The 15,379-nt window shown below is 44.7% G+C and overlaps 1 protein-coding gene across 1 annotated transcript in view; it reads left to right on the top strand.

Moving 5' to 3' along the window:
* RECQL4 (RecQ like helicase 4) overlaps positions 1 to 12,872 on the top strand; it is a 261,221-nt gene extending 248,349 nt beyond the window's left edge. The window contains exons 24-25 of the mRNA XM_030220936.1: positions 10,394 to 10,502; positions 11,925 to 12,872. Coding sequence (XP_030076796.1) covers positions 10,394 to 10,502; positions 11,925 to 12,046 — 231 coding nt within the window. The 3' untranslated portion in view covers positions 12,047 to 12,872. The remainder of the gene's footprint in view (positions 1 to 10,393; positions 10,503 to 11,924) is intronic.
* Positions 12,873 to 15,379: the final 2,507 nt, after the last annotated feature.

Here is a 15,379-nt window from a genome sequence, read left to right as displayed (position 1 = left end):
ACAAGCAGGTACTTGCAGAGGAACTCTCCGCCCTTCTAAAGGCCCATGTGGTCAAACCCGTTCCACTAGGGGAAGAAGGGCAGGGATTCTGTTACAGGTACTTACTTGTGCAGAAAAAGGTGGGGGGGGTGCATCACATCCTAGACCTAACGGCCCTTAACAAATTCCTAGTCCGAGAAAAGTTCAGGATGATTTCCCTGGGCACCCTTCCCATGATTCAGAAAAATGATTGGCTATGCTCTCTTGACTTGAAGGACGCATATACTCACATCCTGATACTTCCAGCCTACAGGAAGAATCTTCGATTTTGTTTGGGAGCACATCACTTTCAGTACCACATGTTGCCTTTTTGCGTCATGTCATCTTCCAGGGTCTTTACCAAATGTCTTGCGGAGTCCGTGTGTTCCCATATTTTGACGATTGGTTGGTGAAGAGCACCTTGAAGGACGGCGCTCAGAAGTCCATACAGATGACTATTTGGGTGCTAGAGCTACTAGGATTTATTTTAAACTACACTAAGTCCTATCTCCACCCTGTTTGACAATTGGAGTTCATAAGAGCCCTCCTCGATACGCAGACGGTTCAAGCCTATCTTCCTGAGATGCAAGCAGACAATATTCGTGCCTCTCAGCGGGTCACAGCTCGGCAGATGTTGAGATTGTTGGGCCACATGGCTTCCACAGTGTAGGTTACACCCATGGCACGTCTTCACATGAGATCAGTTCAGTGGACCCTAGCCTCTCAGTGGTATCAAGCCACAGGGAGTCTAGAGGATGGCATCCAAGTGTCCCCAGAGCTTGTACGCTCTCTTCAGTGGTGGACCATTCAATCCAATTTGACTCTGGGACTGCCATTCCAAATTCCTCAGCCATGGAAGGTGCTGACAACGGTTGCATCTATCCTGGATTGGGGAGCTCATGTAGATGGGTTTCACGCTCAAGATGCTTGGTCTGCCCAGGAAACAAATCTTCAGATCAACCTCCTGTAGCTTCAAGTGATCTGGAATGCTCTAAAGGCTTTCAGAGATCATCTGTCTTACCAAATTAGTCTAATTCAAACTGACAATCAGGTTGCGATGTATTATACCAACAAGCAGGGGGGCACCGGATCTCGGCTTCTGTGTCAGGAGGCAGTCCAGATGTGACATTGGTCTTGCCAGCATGGCATGTATCTCCAAGCCATTTATCTAGTGGGCACAAACAACACCCTGGCCGACAGGCTGAGCAGGATAATGCAACCGCATGAGTGATATCTCTATATGGGCATGGCCCGCAAGATCTTCCAAGCATGGGGCACCCCCTCAGTGGATCTTTTTGCCACTCAGATCAACCATAAGGTCCCTCAGTTCTGTTCCAGGCTTCAGGCCCACGGCAGGCTAGCATCAGATGCCTTCCTTCTCAATTGTGGGACAGGCTTTCTGTATGCATAACCTCTGACACCTCTAGTGGTAAAAACTTTGTTGAAGCTTAAGCAAGACTGCAGAACAGATTCTGATCGCGCTGTACTGGCCGCGTCAGATATGGTTCCCTCTTCTTCTGGAATTATCCTTCAAAGAACCGTGGAGTGTTCTATGACTCTCATCACATAGAATGAGGGGTCCCTTCTACATCCCAACCTCACAGCTTGGATGTTGAGAGCCTAGAATTCGCTTCCTTGGGTCTTTCAGAGGGTGTCTCTCGGGTCTTGCTGGCTTCCAGGAAAGATTCCACTAAGAGGTGTTACTCTTTTTTATATGGAGGAGGTTTACCATCTGGTGTGAGAGCAAGGCCCTAGCTCCCCTTTCTTGCTGTACAGAACCTTATTGAATATCTTCTACACTTATCAGAGTCTGGTCTTAAGACCAACTCCGTAAGGGTTGTGCAATTAGGCTTACCTTCTACAAACTGATAAGTACTATCTGTGGACAGACTTTAGTTGTTCGCTTCATGAGAGGTTTGATTTTGTTAAAGCCCCCTGTCAAACTTCCACCAGTGTCATGGGACCTCAGCGTCGTTCTCACCCAGCTGATGAAAGCTTCTTTTGAGCCACTGAATTTCTGTCATCCAAAGTATTTGACCTGGAAGGTCGTTTTCTAGGTGGCTGTTACTTCAGCTCGTAGGCTCAGTAAGCTTTAGGCTTTAGTGGTGCATTCACCTTATACTAAGTTTCATCACAACAGATTAGTCCTTCACAAGCCTCTAAGTTTCTGCCAAAGGTGGTGTCGGAGTTCCATCTGAACCAGTCGATTGTCTTGCCAACATTCTTTCCGAACTCATGCTCGTCCTGGCAAAAGCAGCTTGCACACCTTGGATTTCAAAAGAACATTGGCCTTTTACATGGAGCAGACAAGGCCCCACAGACAGTCCACCCAGCTTTTTGTTTCTTTTGATCCTAACAGGATGGGGCTCACCATTGGGAAACACACCATATCCAATTGGCTGGCAGATTGCATTTCCTTCACTTATGCCCAGGCTGGGCTGACCTTGGAGGGTCATGTCACAGCTCATAATATTAGAGCCATGGCTGCATCGGTAGCCTACTTGAAGTCAGCCTCCATTGAAGAGATTTGCAAGGTTGCGACGTGATCTTCGTCCACACGTTCACATCACACTACTGCCTTGAGCAAGATACCCAACGCAACAGTCGGTTTGGGCAGTCAGTGTTGCAGAATCTCTACCTTCCTAGGCCCATTTTATTCTGTTCCAGGCTGCACTCTCACTCAGTTGTATATAGTTCTAGGTTAATTTATGTTATGTCCTCGCAGTTTGAGGCCCAATTAACCTATGTTTGTTCTTTTGGCTGAGCCTGGATGCTAGGGATTCCCCACTTGTGAGAATATGAGAGCCTGCTTGTCCTCAGAGAACAGCAGGCTTCATATTCTCACAATCTCGCCCACCTCCCCTTGGAATTGTCTCCTTCAATATTTTATTTTGTTTTTTGCATTAGTATTAAACTGAGGGAATGGCATTCACATGGCGGGCAGGAAGGCACTCATGCATGCGTGGTGGAGCGCGGCTCCTGCATCACAAAGCTCTTGTTTTTTTTTTTACTATGGTATAAATGCCGGACCAGGTGACGCGGATCGGCATCTACCCACTTCTAAGAATATGAAGCCTGCTGTCCTCTGGAAAATACCTGCTATAGGTAAGTAGCTTTGCTTTTTCGGCACCTGATATACCACAAGTGATCCCTGAGACAACTATGTGGTTTACAATTTCTATTACAAGTACTTTGCACTGTCCCTAACGGGCTCACAATCTATTATATATTGTACCTGGGGCAGTGGAGGGCTAAGTGACTTGCCCAGGGTCACACAGCGCTGCAGAGGGAATTGAACATGGATCTTTAGGATCTCAGCCCACTGCTGACCATCAGGCAGCAGTAGGAGTCAAGCCTGGTTCCCCAGATCTGCAACCAGCTGCACTAACCATTAGACTACGCCTTTACTCCAAATGAATAGTAGCAATAGATTTGAGCAGTATAACGTGTCAGAAGTCTGCATGTTCTCTGTATATGTGATGGTTTCTTTCTAGTGATGTAAATTCCAGCATATTTCATAAATATTAAAATTCATTACCAATATGTAACAAGAATTACCAGAATGCAAAAAGAGTAGGCTAAGTGCAAAGAATCATCAATGGCAGAAAATGTACTATCCTCTAAGAAAATTTCTACCAAAACTGTAAAGGTAAACATCACACCATTTAACATTTTGAAGTTACATCAATGTGGATTATTAAACTTTAAACATTGATATATTTTGGACACGTTGATCTTTGGCACATTTAATTAACTTAGGGGGTGTTTTACAAAGGCGTGGTAGCATTTTTAGCATGCGCTAAACGCTAGGGATGCCCATAGGAATATATAGGCATCTCTAGCATTTAGGAGGAGATTCTATATATGGCGCCTACAAAATCGGCACTGAAATCAGTGTCAACTAAACGTATTCTATAATCGGTGCCTAAATTTAGATGCCAATTATAGAATACGCGTAGTTCATATTTTGGCGCGTAAATCTATGCACATCCATTTACACCAATGAAAACTTGGTGTAAATCCCTGCGTGTAGATATAGGCACACTAGACCATATAACTAGGCACCTAAATTTTGGAATGCCCATGTCCCTTTTTGCCTGCACACGTTAGAAGTTCAACCACATCATTACAGAATACACTTAGCGAGTTCTGTGCCTAAATTGTAATCCTTTCCGATTAATGCTCATTATTTCTTGTTAAGTGCTGTTATCAGCACTCATTAGCTTAAGTTATGCGCATTGTTATAGAATCCGTGCCAATTTCGGCACAGATCTCTAGGCGCACTATATAGAATACAGGGTTTAGTACACGCTTATTTTTAGCACGCACTAAAAACGCTAGCGCACCTTTGTAAAAGGACCCCTTAGGCATTCATTTATCATATACTGGAAAGTTCATGATGGTGGTTGAGCATTAATATGAGAAAGCTGCAAGAGCAGAAAAGGCTCATAAATGTGGCTCTGCGAACCTGGCGTACTACTGTCACGGTTCTTCAACTGAGACTTTACAGTTTAATAACAAAATAATGTCTTTATCTGGTGTGATCTGTTTAGTTTTACATTTTTAGTAAAGTGATGTGGTAGCTGTGTTAGTCCATTTTTAAAGGTAAGAAATAAACAAAACATAGAAAAGAAAATAAGTTGATACCTTTTTTATTGACTTAATTTAATACATGTTTTGATTAGCTTTTGAAGGTAACCCATCTTCAGATCAGAAATAAGCAAATTTTGACAAATATCAGAATACTAGTAAAAAAGGCCCGTTTCTGACACAAATGAAACGGGCACTAGCAAGGTTTTCCTCAGAGTGTGTATGTTTGGGAGAGTGTATGTGAGAGTGACTGTGTGTGAGAGAGAGAGTGAAAGTGTGAGTGTGTGTGAGAGAGAGTGAGTCTGGGTGTGAGTGTGTCTGTCAGAGTGTGTGTGTGAGAATGAGATTGTGTGCAAGTGCGTATGTGAGACACAGTGTGAGAGAGAGTGTGTGTGTATGCGAGAGAGTGTGTGTGAGACACAGATTCTCTGTGAGAGTGAGTGTATGAGACCAAGCGAGTGTGTGAGTGACTATGTGACACATAGAGAGTGAACGTGATACAGTGTGAGACAGAGTGTGTGAGAGTCAGAAAGACATTGTATGTGAGAGAGTGTGTGTGTGACAGAGATACCTCCCTTCCTCTCTCTCTCTGGTGTCAGCCCTCCCCCCCCTCTCTCTGTTGTCTGAGATTCCCGCCACTGCACCCAAGCAATTGGTGTGCTGGAGGAGGGGGAGAGAGAGAGAGAGTGTGTGTGGGGGGGGGGGGGGGGGGGTTCAGGAAGTGCTGCCAGTTGAGAGAGTGAGTGAGTGTGTGTGTGTATGGGGTTTCATGAAGTGCTGCCAGATGAGAGAGAGGGTGTGTGTGTTGTGTGGGTATGTTGGGGGGGGGGGTTCAGCTTGGAAGAAGAGGGGTGCGGGGGGTTCAGGAAGCGATGCCAGATGACAGAGTGTGTGAGTGTGGGGGGGGGAGGGCAGGGGGTTCAGGAAGCACTGCCAGATGAGAGAGAGAGTGAGTGTGTGTATCTGTGTGTATGGGGTTTCAGGAAGCACTGGCAGATGAGAAAGAGAGAGTGTGGGGGGGGAGGGGAGTTCAGGAAGCGCTGCCAGATGAGAGTGACAGAGAGGGTGTGTGTGTGTGTTGGGGGTTTCAGCTTGGAAGAAGAGGGGTGTGTGGTGCTGCCAGATGAGTGAGTGAGTGTGTGGGGGGGGGGGGGGGCGTTTTATCAAGCGTTTCCACATGAGAGTGTGGGGGGGGGTCAGGAAGCGCTGCCAGATGAGAGAGAGTGTGTGGGGGGGGGTCAGGAAGCGCTGCCATATGAGAGACTGAGTGAGTGTGTGTGTGTGGTTGGGGGGGGTTGCCAGATGAGTGTGTAAGTGTGTGTGTGGGGGGCGGGGATTTCAGGAAGCGCTGCCAGATGAGAGAGTGTGTGTGTGTTGGGGGGGGGGGGGCGTTGAGGAACTGTGGCCAAATGAGAGTGAGTGTGTGTGTTTGGGGGGGGGGGGGACAGGGGTTTCAGGAAGCGCTGGCAGATGTGAGAGTGTGTGTGTGTTGGGGGGGGCTTTGAGGAAGTGTGGCCAAATGAGAGTGGGGGGGGGGTTCATGAAGCGCTGCCAGATGAGAGAGTGAGTGAGTGTGTGAACTATACCACAGTTTTTTTTTGGGGGGGGGGGGGTCCTGCTTTGAAGAAGAAGAAGGAAGGAAGCCCCTCCTCAGCGCAATGCACCCGCCCGCCGCCATCCTACTACTACTACTACTACTTAACATTTCTAGAGTGCTACTAGGGTTACGCAGCGCTGTACAAATTAACAAATAAGGACAGTCCCTGCTCAGAAGAGCTTACAATCTAAAGGCCCACCCACCGTCGCCATCCCACCCACCGTCGCATAGGTTTGCTGGCGGGTGACCCAAAATCCCGCCAGCAGTCCTGTGTTGTCTGCTGAGTCTCACTCCAGTCTCCAGCGATCTTCGGCATTGCTAGCCTGTGCAGGGCGGAGTTCTGTGCGTCTGACGTCCTGCACGTGCAGGACGTCAGACTCACAGAAGCCCTGCCTGCACAGGCTAGCAGCAACGCCGAAGATCGCTGGAGTGAGACTCAGCAGACAACACAGGACTTCTGCTGGCGGGGTTTCGGGTCCCCCGCCGGCAAAGCAACGCGACGGTGGGTGGCTTGGGGGGGGGGTGTTGCGGGGAGGTGTTGCACCTCCTGCATTCTGTGGGCGGGGCTTCTTTTGAACTGCAGCTTTGGGGGTGCGGTGCGGGGGGGTGGGTTTTGGACTTGCAGCATTCTGTGGGTGGGGCTTGTACTCCGGAGCTTTGGTGGGTGGCTTTGGGGGGGGGGGGGGTTGGATGTCGAACACTAGTGTCCGGAGTCATTTGGACTCCGGAGCTTTGGAGGTGGTTTCCCTCCAAATTTTTTCCGCGGGTGGGTCGGGAGGTTGGTAGGCTGCATTTCCTAGGCAGGGGGGAAACACACCTGCTTGGTTGCGATCCCTTCCTTTAGTTTATTGTTCTGAAGACAACGTTCTGACGTTTGACGTGTGGGCGGGGCACGGGTCAGTGGAGTGGCTTCACCACCATGAATCCACGAACCCTTCAGGGAGTGATTGAGTGACTTCAGAACGTTGTCTTCAGAACGTTCAGGGTGAGTTTTATTATAGTAGACTAGTAAAAAAAGCCCCGTTTCTGATGCAAATGAAACGGGGGCTAGCAATGTTTTCTTCTGTGTGCATGTGGGAGTGTGTGTGTCCCTGCCCTCTGGCCTCTCTCCCCTCCCCCCTCTGAGTCCTTCACTGTTACAGAGCCAGCGATTTGATTTCGAGCTCTGCTGTTTTCCTTCACTGACTGTGTTACAGAGAGGGCGGGGCAGACACTCATAGGGAAACCGGATATCTCGCCCCCTTCACACTTCCGGCTGGAGGCTTCATAGAACGTTGGTGTTGCTTTTTATATAGAGAGATATGTCAATTTTGTAGACACCACAGTTTCCATCAGCAATGGCTGTATACAAACATCTATATACAGGAAACCTACAGACAGATGCAGTTACCTCCACAATTCCAGCTCCCACCCTCCACATACAAAAAAGTCCATTATACATAGCCAAGCCACAAGATACCATCATATCTGTTCTGACCCAAGAGACAGACATAAACACCTCAAAATCCTGACTGAATCCTTAAAACAAAATAATCTCCAAGAATATTGCTTCTTCCCTTAAAATACCTAGAGAAAATCTACAGCAGTATAAACAGAAGAAAGAGAGAATCCCCCTTGTAGTGACATACAATCCAGAGCTAGAAAAATTGAGAAGAATCATAAAAGATCTATAGCCACTATTCCAGGAGGGTGAACTGCTGAAAGAGATATTCCCAGCCCCACTAGTGCTGTCCTTCTGACAGCCATCTAATTTGAAACAGAAATTAATGAAAAGCAAGCTCCCAATACAAGCTCAAAAAGAAGAGAATCGCACATCCCTGCAATATATCTAGCTGCAAACTGTGCCAACACATCTCACAGGATCCCACAGTCATTCACATGGGAAAACATTCAGTATACTCAACTTCAAATGTGGTATATAATCATTCAATGTAAAAAAAAATGTTAAAAAGGTGCTATATTGGAGAAACAAGCCAGATGCTACTACTACTACTTAACATTTCTAAAGCGCTACTAGGGTTACGCAGCGCTGTACAATTTAACATAGAAGGACAATTCCTGCTCAAAGAGCTTACAATCTAAAGGACACGTGAACAGTCAGACCGATAGGGGCAGACAAATTGGGGCAGTCTGGAATTCCTGAAAGGTAAGAGTTAGGTGCCGAACGCAGCATTGAAGAGGTGGGCTTTAAGCAAAGACTTGAAGATGGGCAGGGAGGGGGCTTGGCGTAAGGACTCGGGAAGGTTGTTCCAAGCATAGGGTGAGGTGAGGCAGAATGAGCGGAGCCTGGAGTTGGCGGTGGTGAAGAAGGGTAATGAGAGGAGGGATTTGTCCTGTGAACGGAGGTTTCGGGTGGGAACGTAAGGGGAGATGAGGGTAGTGAGGGGCAGCAGACTGAGTGCATTTGTAGGTAAGAAGGAGAAGCTTGAACTGAATACGGTATCTGATTGGAAGCCAGTGAAGTGACCTGAGGAGAGGGATGATATGAGTATATCGGTTCTGGCAGAATATAAGACGTGCAGCAGAGTTCTGAACAGATTGAAGAGGGGATAGGTGGTTAAGTGGGAGGCCGGTGAGGAGTAAGTTGCAGTAGTCAAGGCGAGAGGATGCTAAAGATGACATTTAATCTACATAGACATCATATGAAACATGACAGTGCCAACCAGGATGTCGCCTCTGTGGGACAGCAGTTTACAAAACCAGAACACTGCATCAGTGATCTTATGGTAAGAATACTAAAAGGAAATATTAAGACAATCCAGGAACGTAAGACCTTAGAAGTCAAAATGATGAAATATTTTGACACCTGCCAGACAGGACTTAACAAACATCTGGGTTTTCTAGCTTACTATAAAATCATAAAATTCTACTGCTTTATCACCCTCTTATCAACCATCCATTTCTCCCTGTCTTTCACCCACCCAGCTCCCCCTGTTTCTACTACTACTACTATTTAGCATTTCTATAGCGCTACAAGGCATATGCAGCGCTGCACAAACATAGAAGAAAGACAGTCCCTGCTCAAAGAGCTTAAAATCTAATAGACAAAAAACAAAGTAAGCAAATCAAATCAATTAATGTATACAGGAAGGAGGAGAGGAGGGTAGGTGGAGGCGAGTGGTTACGAGTCAAAAGCAATGTTAAAGAGGTGGGCTTTCAGTCTAGATTTAAAGGTGGTCAAGGATGGGGCAAGACGTAAGGGCTCAGGAAGTTTATTCCAGGCATAGGGTGCAGCGAGACAGAAGGCGCTTTATCACCCTCTTATCAACCATCCATTTCTCCCTGTCTTTTACCCACCCAGCTCCCCCTGTTTCTCACCTGACCCACCCCACCCTCTTCCTGTGAGACTGTCATTGGAATGCTTTTGTGTTTCACTTGTATATTCTGATATTTGTCAACATTTGCTTATTTCTGATCTGAAGAAGAAGGGTTACTTTGGAAAACTAATCAAAAAATATATTGTTAGTCCAATAAAAAAAGGTATCATCTTATTTTCTTGTCTATGTTTTGTTTTATTTTTATTTATTACATTTTTGGTAGAAATATTCTTAGAGTGAATGATCTAGACAGCTTATATGACAAAAGAACTTATCAAAATTAATAGTTTTTCAGATAGTATAGTAACACATCTTTGGTGCTAAAAAATGTAGAGGCTGATATTTAGCAGGACTCATCTAGTTCAAGTTAACCAAGAAATTAAAAGAAAAAAAAAGTAACCAATTAAGTCAGTGGCTTATAATATAACTGTTAGAAAGGTATTTTCCCAATCAGATTTAACCAGTAAACTTTAACAGGATGGTTCTGTGAATATGAATGCTATCAAGTAAAAGATTAACCTCATCCCTGCCACACCTCCAATTCATGAGAGAAAAGCTAACCTATTATTAGGATGAGAATTGTAAAGTCAAATTTCCAAAGATAAGCAGACAAATCTTTTGAATATTGGCAGGTATGCTTTTAATCATGGTTTAACATCATTCGCATAGCCTCTAAAGCATTTGAGAGGTACCAAACGGATGCTTCCTGAGCATGTCATGGAGTACACACATAAAAGAAATAAAGTTTATTTGGCCAGCTTCTGTTCACTGAAGTATTTTCTGTCTCCTTTCTCATCTTTTTAAGACCACAGGTGCATATTGTACACTTCCTTTGGATATGGAATGTTAACTCCTTTAAACTTTTCTATAGCTGCAGGACTGTGAGGACCAAATCCGCTCCGATGTCAGGAATTTCCTGTCCATCCATCAAGAGGAGAAGTTCTCGGGTAGATCCATTGCCCGCATTTTTCATGGGATTGGTGAGTGTCCTAGCCACTAGTGGACTTAAGATCAAGGCTTAAAAACAATGGACACAGGGTTTTTTTGTTCATATTTTTATTGATGTCAAAGAGCATCAAATTACATTATCTACTTTTCCTCTTATAAAAACAATTATTTGGAGCCCAATTTATCAGATTAAAACCAGACTGATCTTTAATTATGATATGGTGCATTTTCTTGTTCTTATTCCTGTCCCTTATATAGATAAAAGTTAAACTTTGCAAGATTGAGCTTTCTTTGTGTTTATTTACATTTACTATTGCTGCAGCCAACTCATTCCAACTTACAGTTTCATATCTCACACACTAAACATTCATTTCTTAGAATTCACAGCCTTAACTTGCAAATAATATAAAATGTCATAATAGATAAAACTCATAAATATTCAAAATAATATCCATTATTTTACAGCTGAAACAGTACATGAAATGCATGACCCCACCACCATACAATTCCTGGATTTCTTCTGTAGGTGGATCTTGTTACTTTAGGGAGTAGTCACAAGTACAGAAAGTGCATTCATGCTAGGAGTGGCTTCAGAACAGCTAGTCCTGTGCAGGCAGAGGGGTGGGTAAAGGAGGATTAAGGAAAGCAGATAGAAATCCAGGTAAGGGTGGTTTCTGAGCACAAAGCACCTAATACTTTTAATGAAAATATAGACAGTGTCACCTCCAGATTGCTCCATTCTAGATGCCAATCCAGGAAACCAGAACACTGCAACTAGAGTGTTGTAACTGCCTGCTGTGCCATGCCCTAGAGCATTGTGGTACCTTCTGTTAAATTTTCTTTGCACTGTGTGATACAAAGTGCAAATGGCGCAAGAGCTAATAATTGCTTGTTTCTATTAATTAGCTGCTCCTACACATAAATAGTGGCTTACTTGGATAAATTTGCATAAAGTTCTTTTCTGAACACTTAGGATATGTTGATTGGTCAGTGGTATCTTTTGGCAGTATTTATTTTTATTTATCACATTTGTATACTCCATTATCTATTTTTAATTGAAGTGGGCCACAGGAGAACATCAATAAATTAAAACCAAAACCACACAAATATAATTAAATGAGCTTAGATTATAACACTTGAAAGTGGATTTATGTCTTAGGAACATATTGGAAACTCTGTTTGACTTATGATTTCTTCCACATATTTGTTTTTATTACTGTTTGTTTGGCAGGCTCTTCTAGCCTTGGAATGTGGCTGACATGTTTGGTGATAACTCTTGATCTTGGTTGCCTGGCTATTCTTTACTGCATTAACAAATATACAGTTGAAGGGTGGAACTTTCCAGCTTACATCATACTGTGTACTAAATTCTGCCTGTACGTGGATCTATATTACAATACTTTTCCTTGTTGCATTTAACTGTAATGTTTTTCACTGTCTATTTTATGAAACAGGGAGCCCTTGTTATCCTGCTCAAGTTTATGGCAAGGATCGTAGATACTGGAGAAAATATATCCATATTGATTTTAATGAACTTATCCACCTTGCCACAGAAGAAATCATCCGATGGAAGTGAGTCCAGGGGACATTATTAGATATTTTTGGAATTCTAGGATCTGCAATTACTGGAAGAAATTATTGGATGGTTCTCGGCTGTTGATTCTAAGGAAGCAGAGACTGTGAGCTGCCAATTCCAGAAAAAATTATTGCATGGTTGTTAACCTGTGCTTTACAGATGCTGGCAGGCAGGGATTGCCCTACCATTGAGTGACTGCGTTTTTCACATATGGACCTGCTTTTCTGCTTCTGCTAATTTAGGCAAATAATGTCTCACAACGAGTCTCTACAAATGGCCTCATGCCCCTACGCATTTCCGATGGCCACCCCTTGCTGACAAGGGTCATATTTTGATTTCATTTGAAATCTATTTGTGAAGGGATGTTCAGATAAGATTTTTGCTCTCAGAGTTTATTTGTAAATCCTCATAGTGACTGTTAACATAATTTTGTAGTGCATATTCTCTGCCTTATGTAGACTGGTAGAAAAAACACAACACATGAATGTTTTTTCTTAAACTGTCTTGTTCATAATTAGTTTTTCTGCAGGGCTCAATTTTGTTTCACACATCTCATTATGGATCTTATTCAACAAAGAATATTTCCTTCAATACAGAATGGGGACATTTCCTTTTTGAATCAGTCTCCAAATATGTTGGAGAAAACTTCCCCACCCATGTGTCTAGAATGGGTCGACCAGGGGGTATAGGGGAATGCAATGCCTTTTTCATTAGCTCTACTATCTCTAATTCATTTTACAGCTCTTCAGAGGGTTTCATTTGTGAAGTCTCCATCAAATTTGTATGTTATGTATTTTGGATAGAGATGTATTTTTGTTTTTTTACATTAAACAGATTTTTATTTTAAAAACTTGTTTCATGTGCTTAGTCACTAAACCCCCTTTCTTCAGTACGTGTGAGGTGTGATGTGTACCCAGTTGGTGGCTGTTCTACTCTAACCTGATTCTACAGCAGGAATAGTCCAGGGCTTCTCAGTTTGACGATTATGCACAAACAGGCACAGGCTTAGAGACCTCAAGCCCCTTTTTGTCAGTATTCTGGCATGCAATAGGCCACTTTTTCCTTCTGATTTTTATTTAAAAGTAAAATTGCCTCCTGGATTCCTTTTATTAAGGCAAGGCTGCTTTAAAAAACCCTTTCCCTATTTTTATTTCCTAAGCCATACAACAGGTAGCCAATGAAGCTTTAACAACAGCGCAGTAATATGATCTGTTTCAGACAACCCGCCAATACAAGCAGCAGCATTTGGGTAACTTGTAATGCTTTAAGTGATGATTATGAGCACAATAGAGAGCATTGCAATAGTTCAGATGAGGCTTTACTAGAGAAACAGAAAAATGTAAGCAGATAAAGACCATATGGCCAATCCAGTCTGCCCATCCATGCCATCTATTCTCCCTTAGAAATCCTATGTACTTTACATAACATATCAAACTAGTAAAAAAGGCCCGTTTCATTATGAAATGAAACGGGCGCTAGGAAGGCAATCCCCCCACCCTCCCTCGCTGTCTCGCTCTGTCCCCTCCGAGTTCCAGCCCCCCCCCCCACCCTCCCTCCCAGTTCAAGGCCACCCTCCCTCCCTGCCTTCCTCCCTCCCAGTTCAAGGCCGGCCTCCCTCCCTCCCAGTTCAAGGCCGGCCTCCCTCCCTCCCAGTTCAAGGCCCCCTCATGCCCCTCCCACCGAGTTCCAGACTCCCCCCTCCCTCCGATTTCAACACCCCCCCCCCCTCCGCGTTACGGACCCATGGACCCCCCCCTTCCTGACAAAAACACTCCCCTGCCGCCGTCGCGTACCTGTGCTGACGGGGGACCCCAACCCCCGACAGCCGGAGTTCTGTTTTCATCTGTGCCGGCGTGTTGCTGAATGATCATCTGTTGAAGTTTCTGTGCGTGCATCTGATGTCAGCCCCCAGTTCCAGTACTAGCCCCCTTATCCCACCTGCCCCCCCTTTTCAGCCCCAGACCCATTCTCCCACTTGCCCCAGGCATGACCCCATCCCTTTCTGCCATCTGAGCCCCTCCCTACCCCACCCAGACCCCCATCTGAGCCCCTCCTCACCCCACCCAGACCCCTTCTCCCATCTGAGCCCCCCGACCCAGTCCCCACCTGCCTACCAGCTCCATCGACGGCCAGACGACCCTCTTCTCGTGCCACCCGGCACCCAGCCTTAAAAAAAACAACGGTGAAGCGCCTCGCCTCTGCTCTGCTGTAAAGCAAGCAAATCGACTCGTCGCATCGGCCCTTCAATCACTGTGTCCCGCCCTCTGATGTAACTTCCTATTTCCGTGAGGGCGGAAATAGGAAGTTACACACATCAAATCTGAGGGTTAGTGGTTTCTGTTATCTTTATTGTAAACTTCACAGGCAGATTCTGAAAGGGATGAACTGACTTTGGGAAGTATAATCCTGTAAGCATTAACATGACCCATTAACATCAGTATCAGGCTTACCCATAAGGAATTGCTGAGACCACTCATGTGGGACACATTTGACTTTGGACTGGTTAAAGGTAACCACTTCAAATCATCTCCTCCATCCCTTTCAGGTCTCAAAATCTTTCCTTATGTAAGCAACAGAACAAAACTAATGTTATAAGTTGCAACAATACTATTACTACTTTTTCTATCTGCATTTAGGAACGAATATATGCACTTTATTTAAAGGAGAGGATTATAGCCCCTATGCTAAAGAAAGACAGTCTCCTAGTCTTAACAAACCTAAACAGGTATTCTCCTTTTTCTAATAAAATACCACATTTGCCAACCCCCTCCCACTATTTCATATGTAATGAACCAAAATGTTACCAATTCCTCCTTATTTGGTTGGTATAGTCATATGTCTCTCCCCCCCCCCCCCCCCCCCCCCCCCCCCCCCCCTTATAAAGAATGTCCCTGCCCCACAGTCCAAGTGTCTGTTAGTGGTTCACACAGTCTACAAAGTCTAGTCACAGGATCCCAGGCAGGATTATCATCAGGGCCTGGATTCCAGCTCAAAACATGTTTCTCATGGGAATTGCTCATGTAGTGTTTTCAGTCTTTCTTTTAATCTTTATCTTTAAAGTGTATTTATCACTGTCCACTCGGAGGAAGTTGCAGGTGCCTTCACTGGTCCCTTTATCCTGGTGTAGTGTGTCCAACCCTTCTCTATGGTCATGACTTCAGTTTCAGTGGTCAGCAAAGCTTGATAAAGACCTTCCCAGGAGGGCTGTAACTTGGACTCTTTCCAGGACTTGACTAGGACCCACTCTCCCAGCTGGATCTTATGGACAGCAAACTCAAGTGGTAGAGTCTGGACCCATAACACTTTTTCCTTAAACAAGATTAAGAAGAAGAC

The sequence above is a fragment of the Microcaecilia unicolor genome, chromosome 1 (genome assembly GCF_901765095.1).
Source record: "Microcaecilia unicolor chromosome 1, aMicUni1.1, whole genome shotgun sequence".
Lineage (NCBI taxonomy): Eukaryota > Metazoa > Chordata > Amphibia > Gymnophiona > Siphonopidae > Microcaecilia > Microcaecilia unicolor.
Note: the sequence above shows the minus strand (reverse complement) of the source record. Positions and strands in the feature narration are given on the sequence as shown.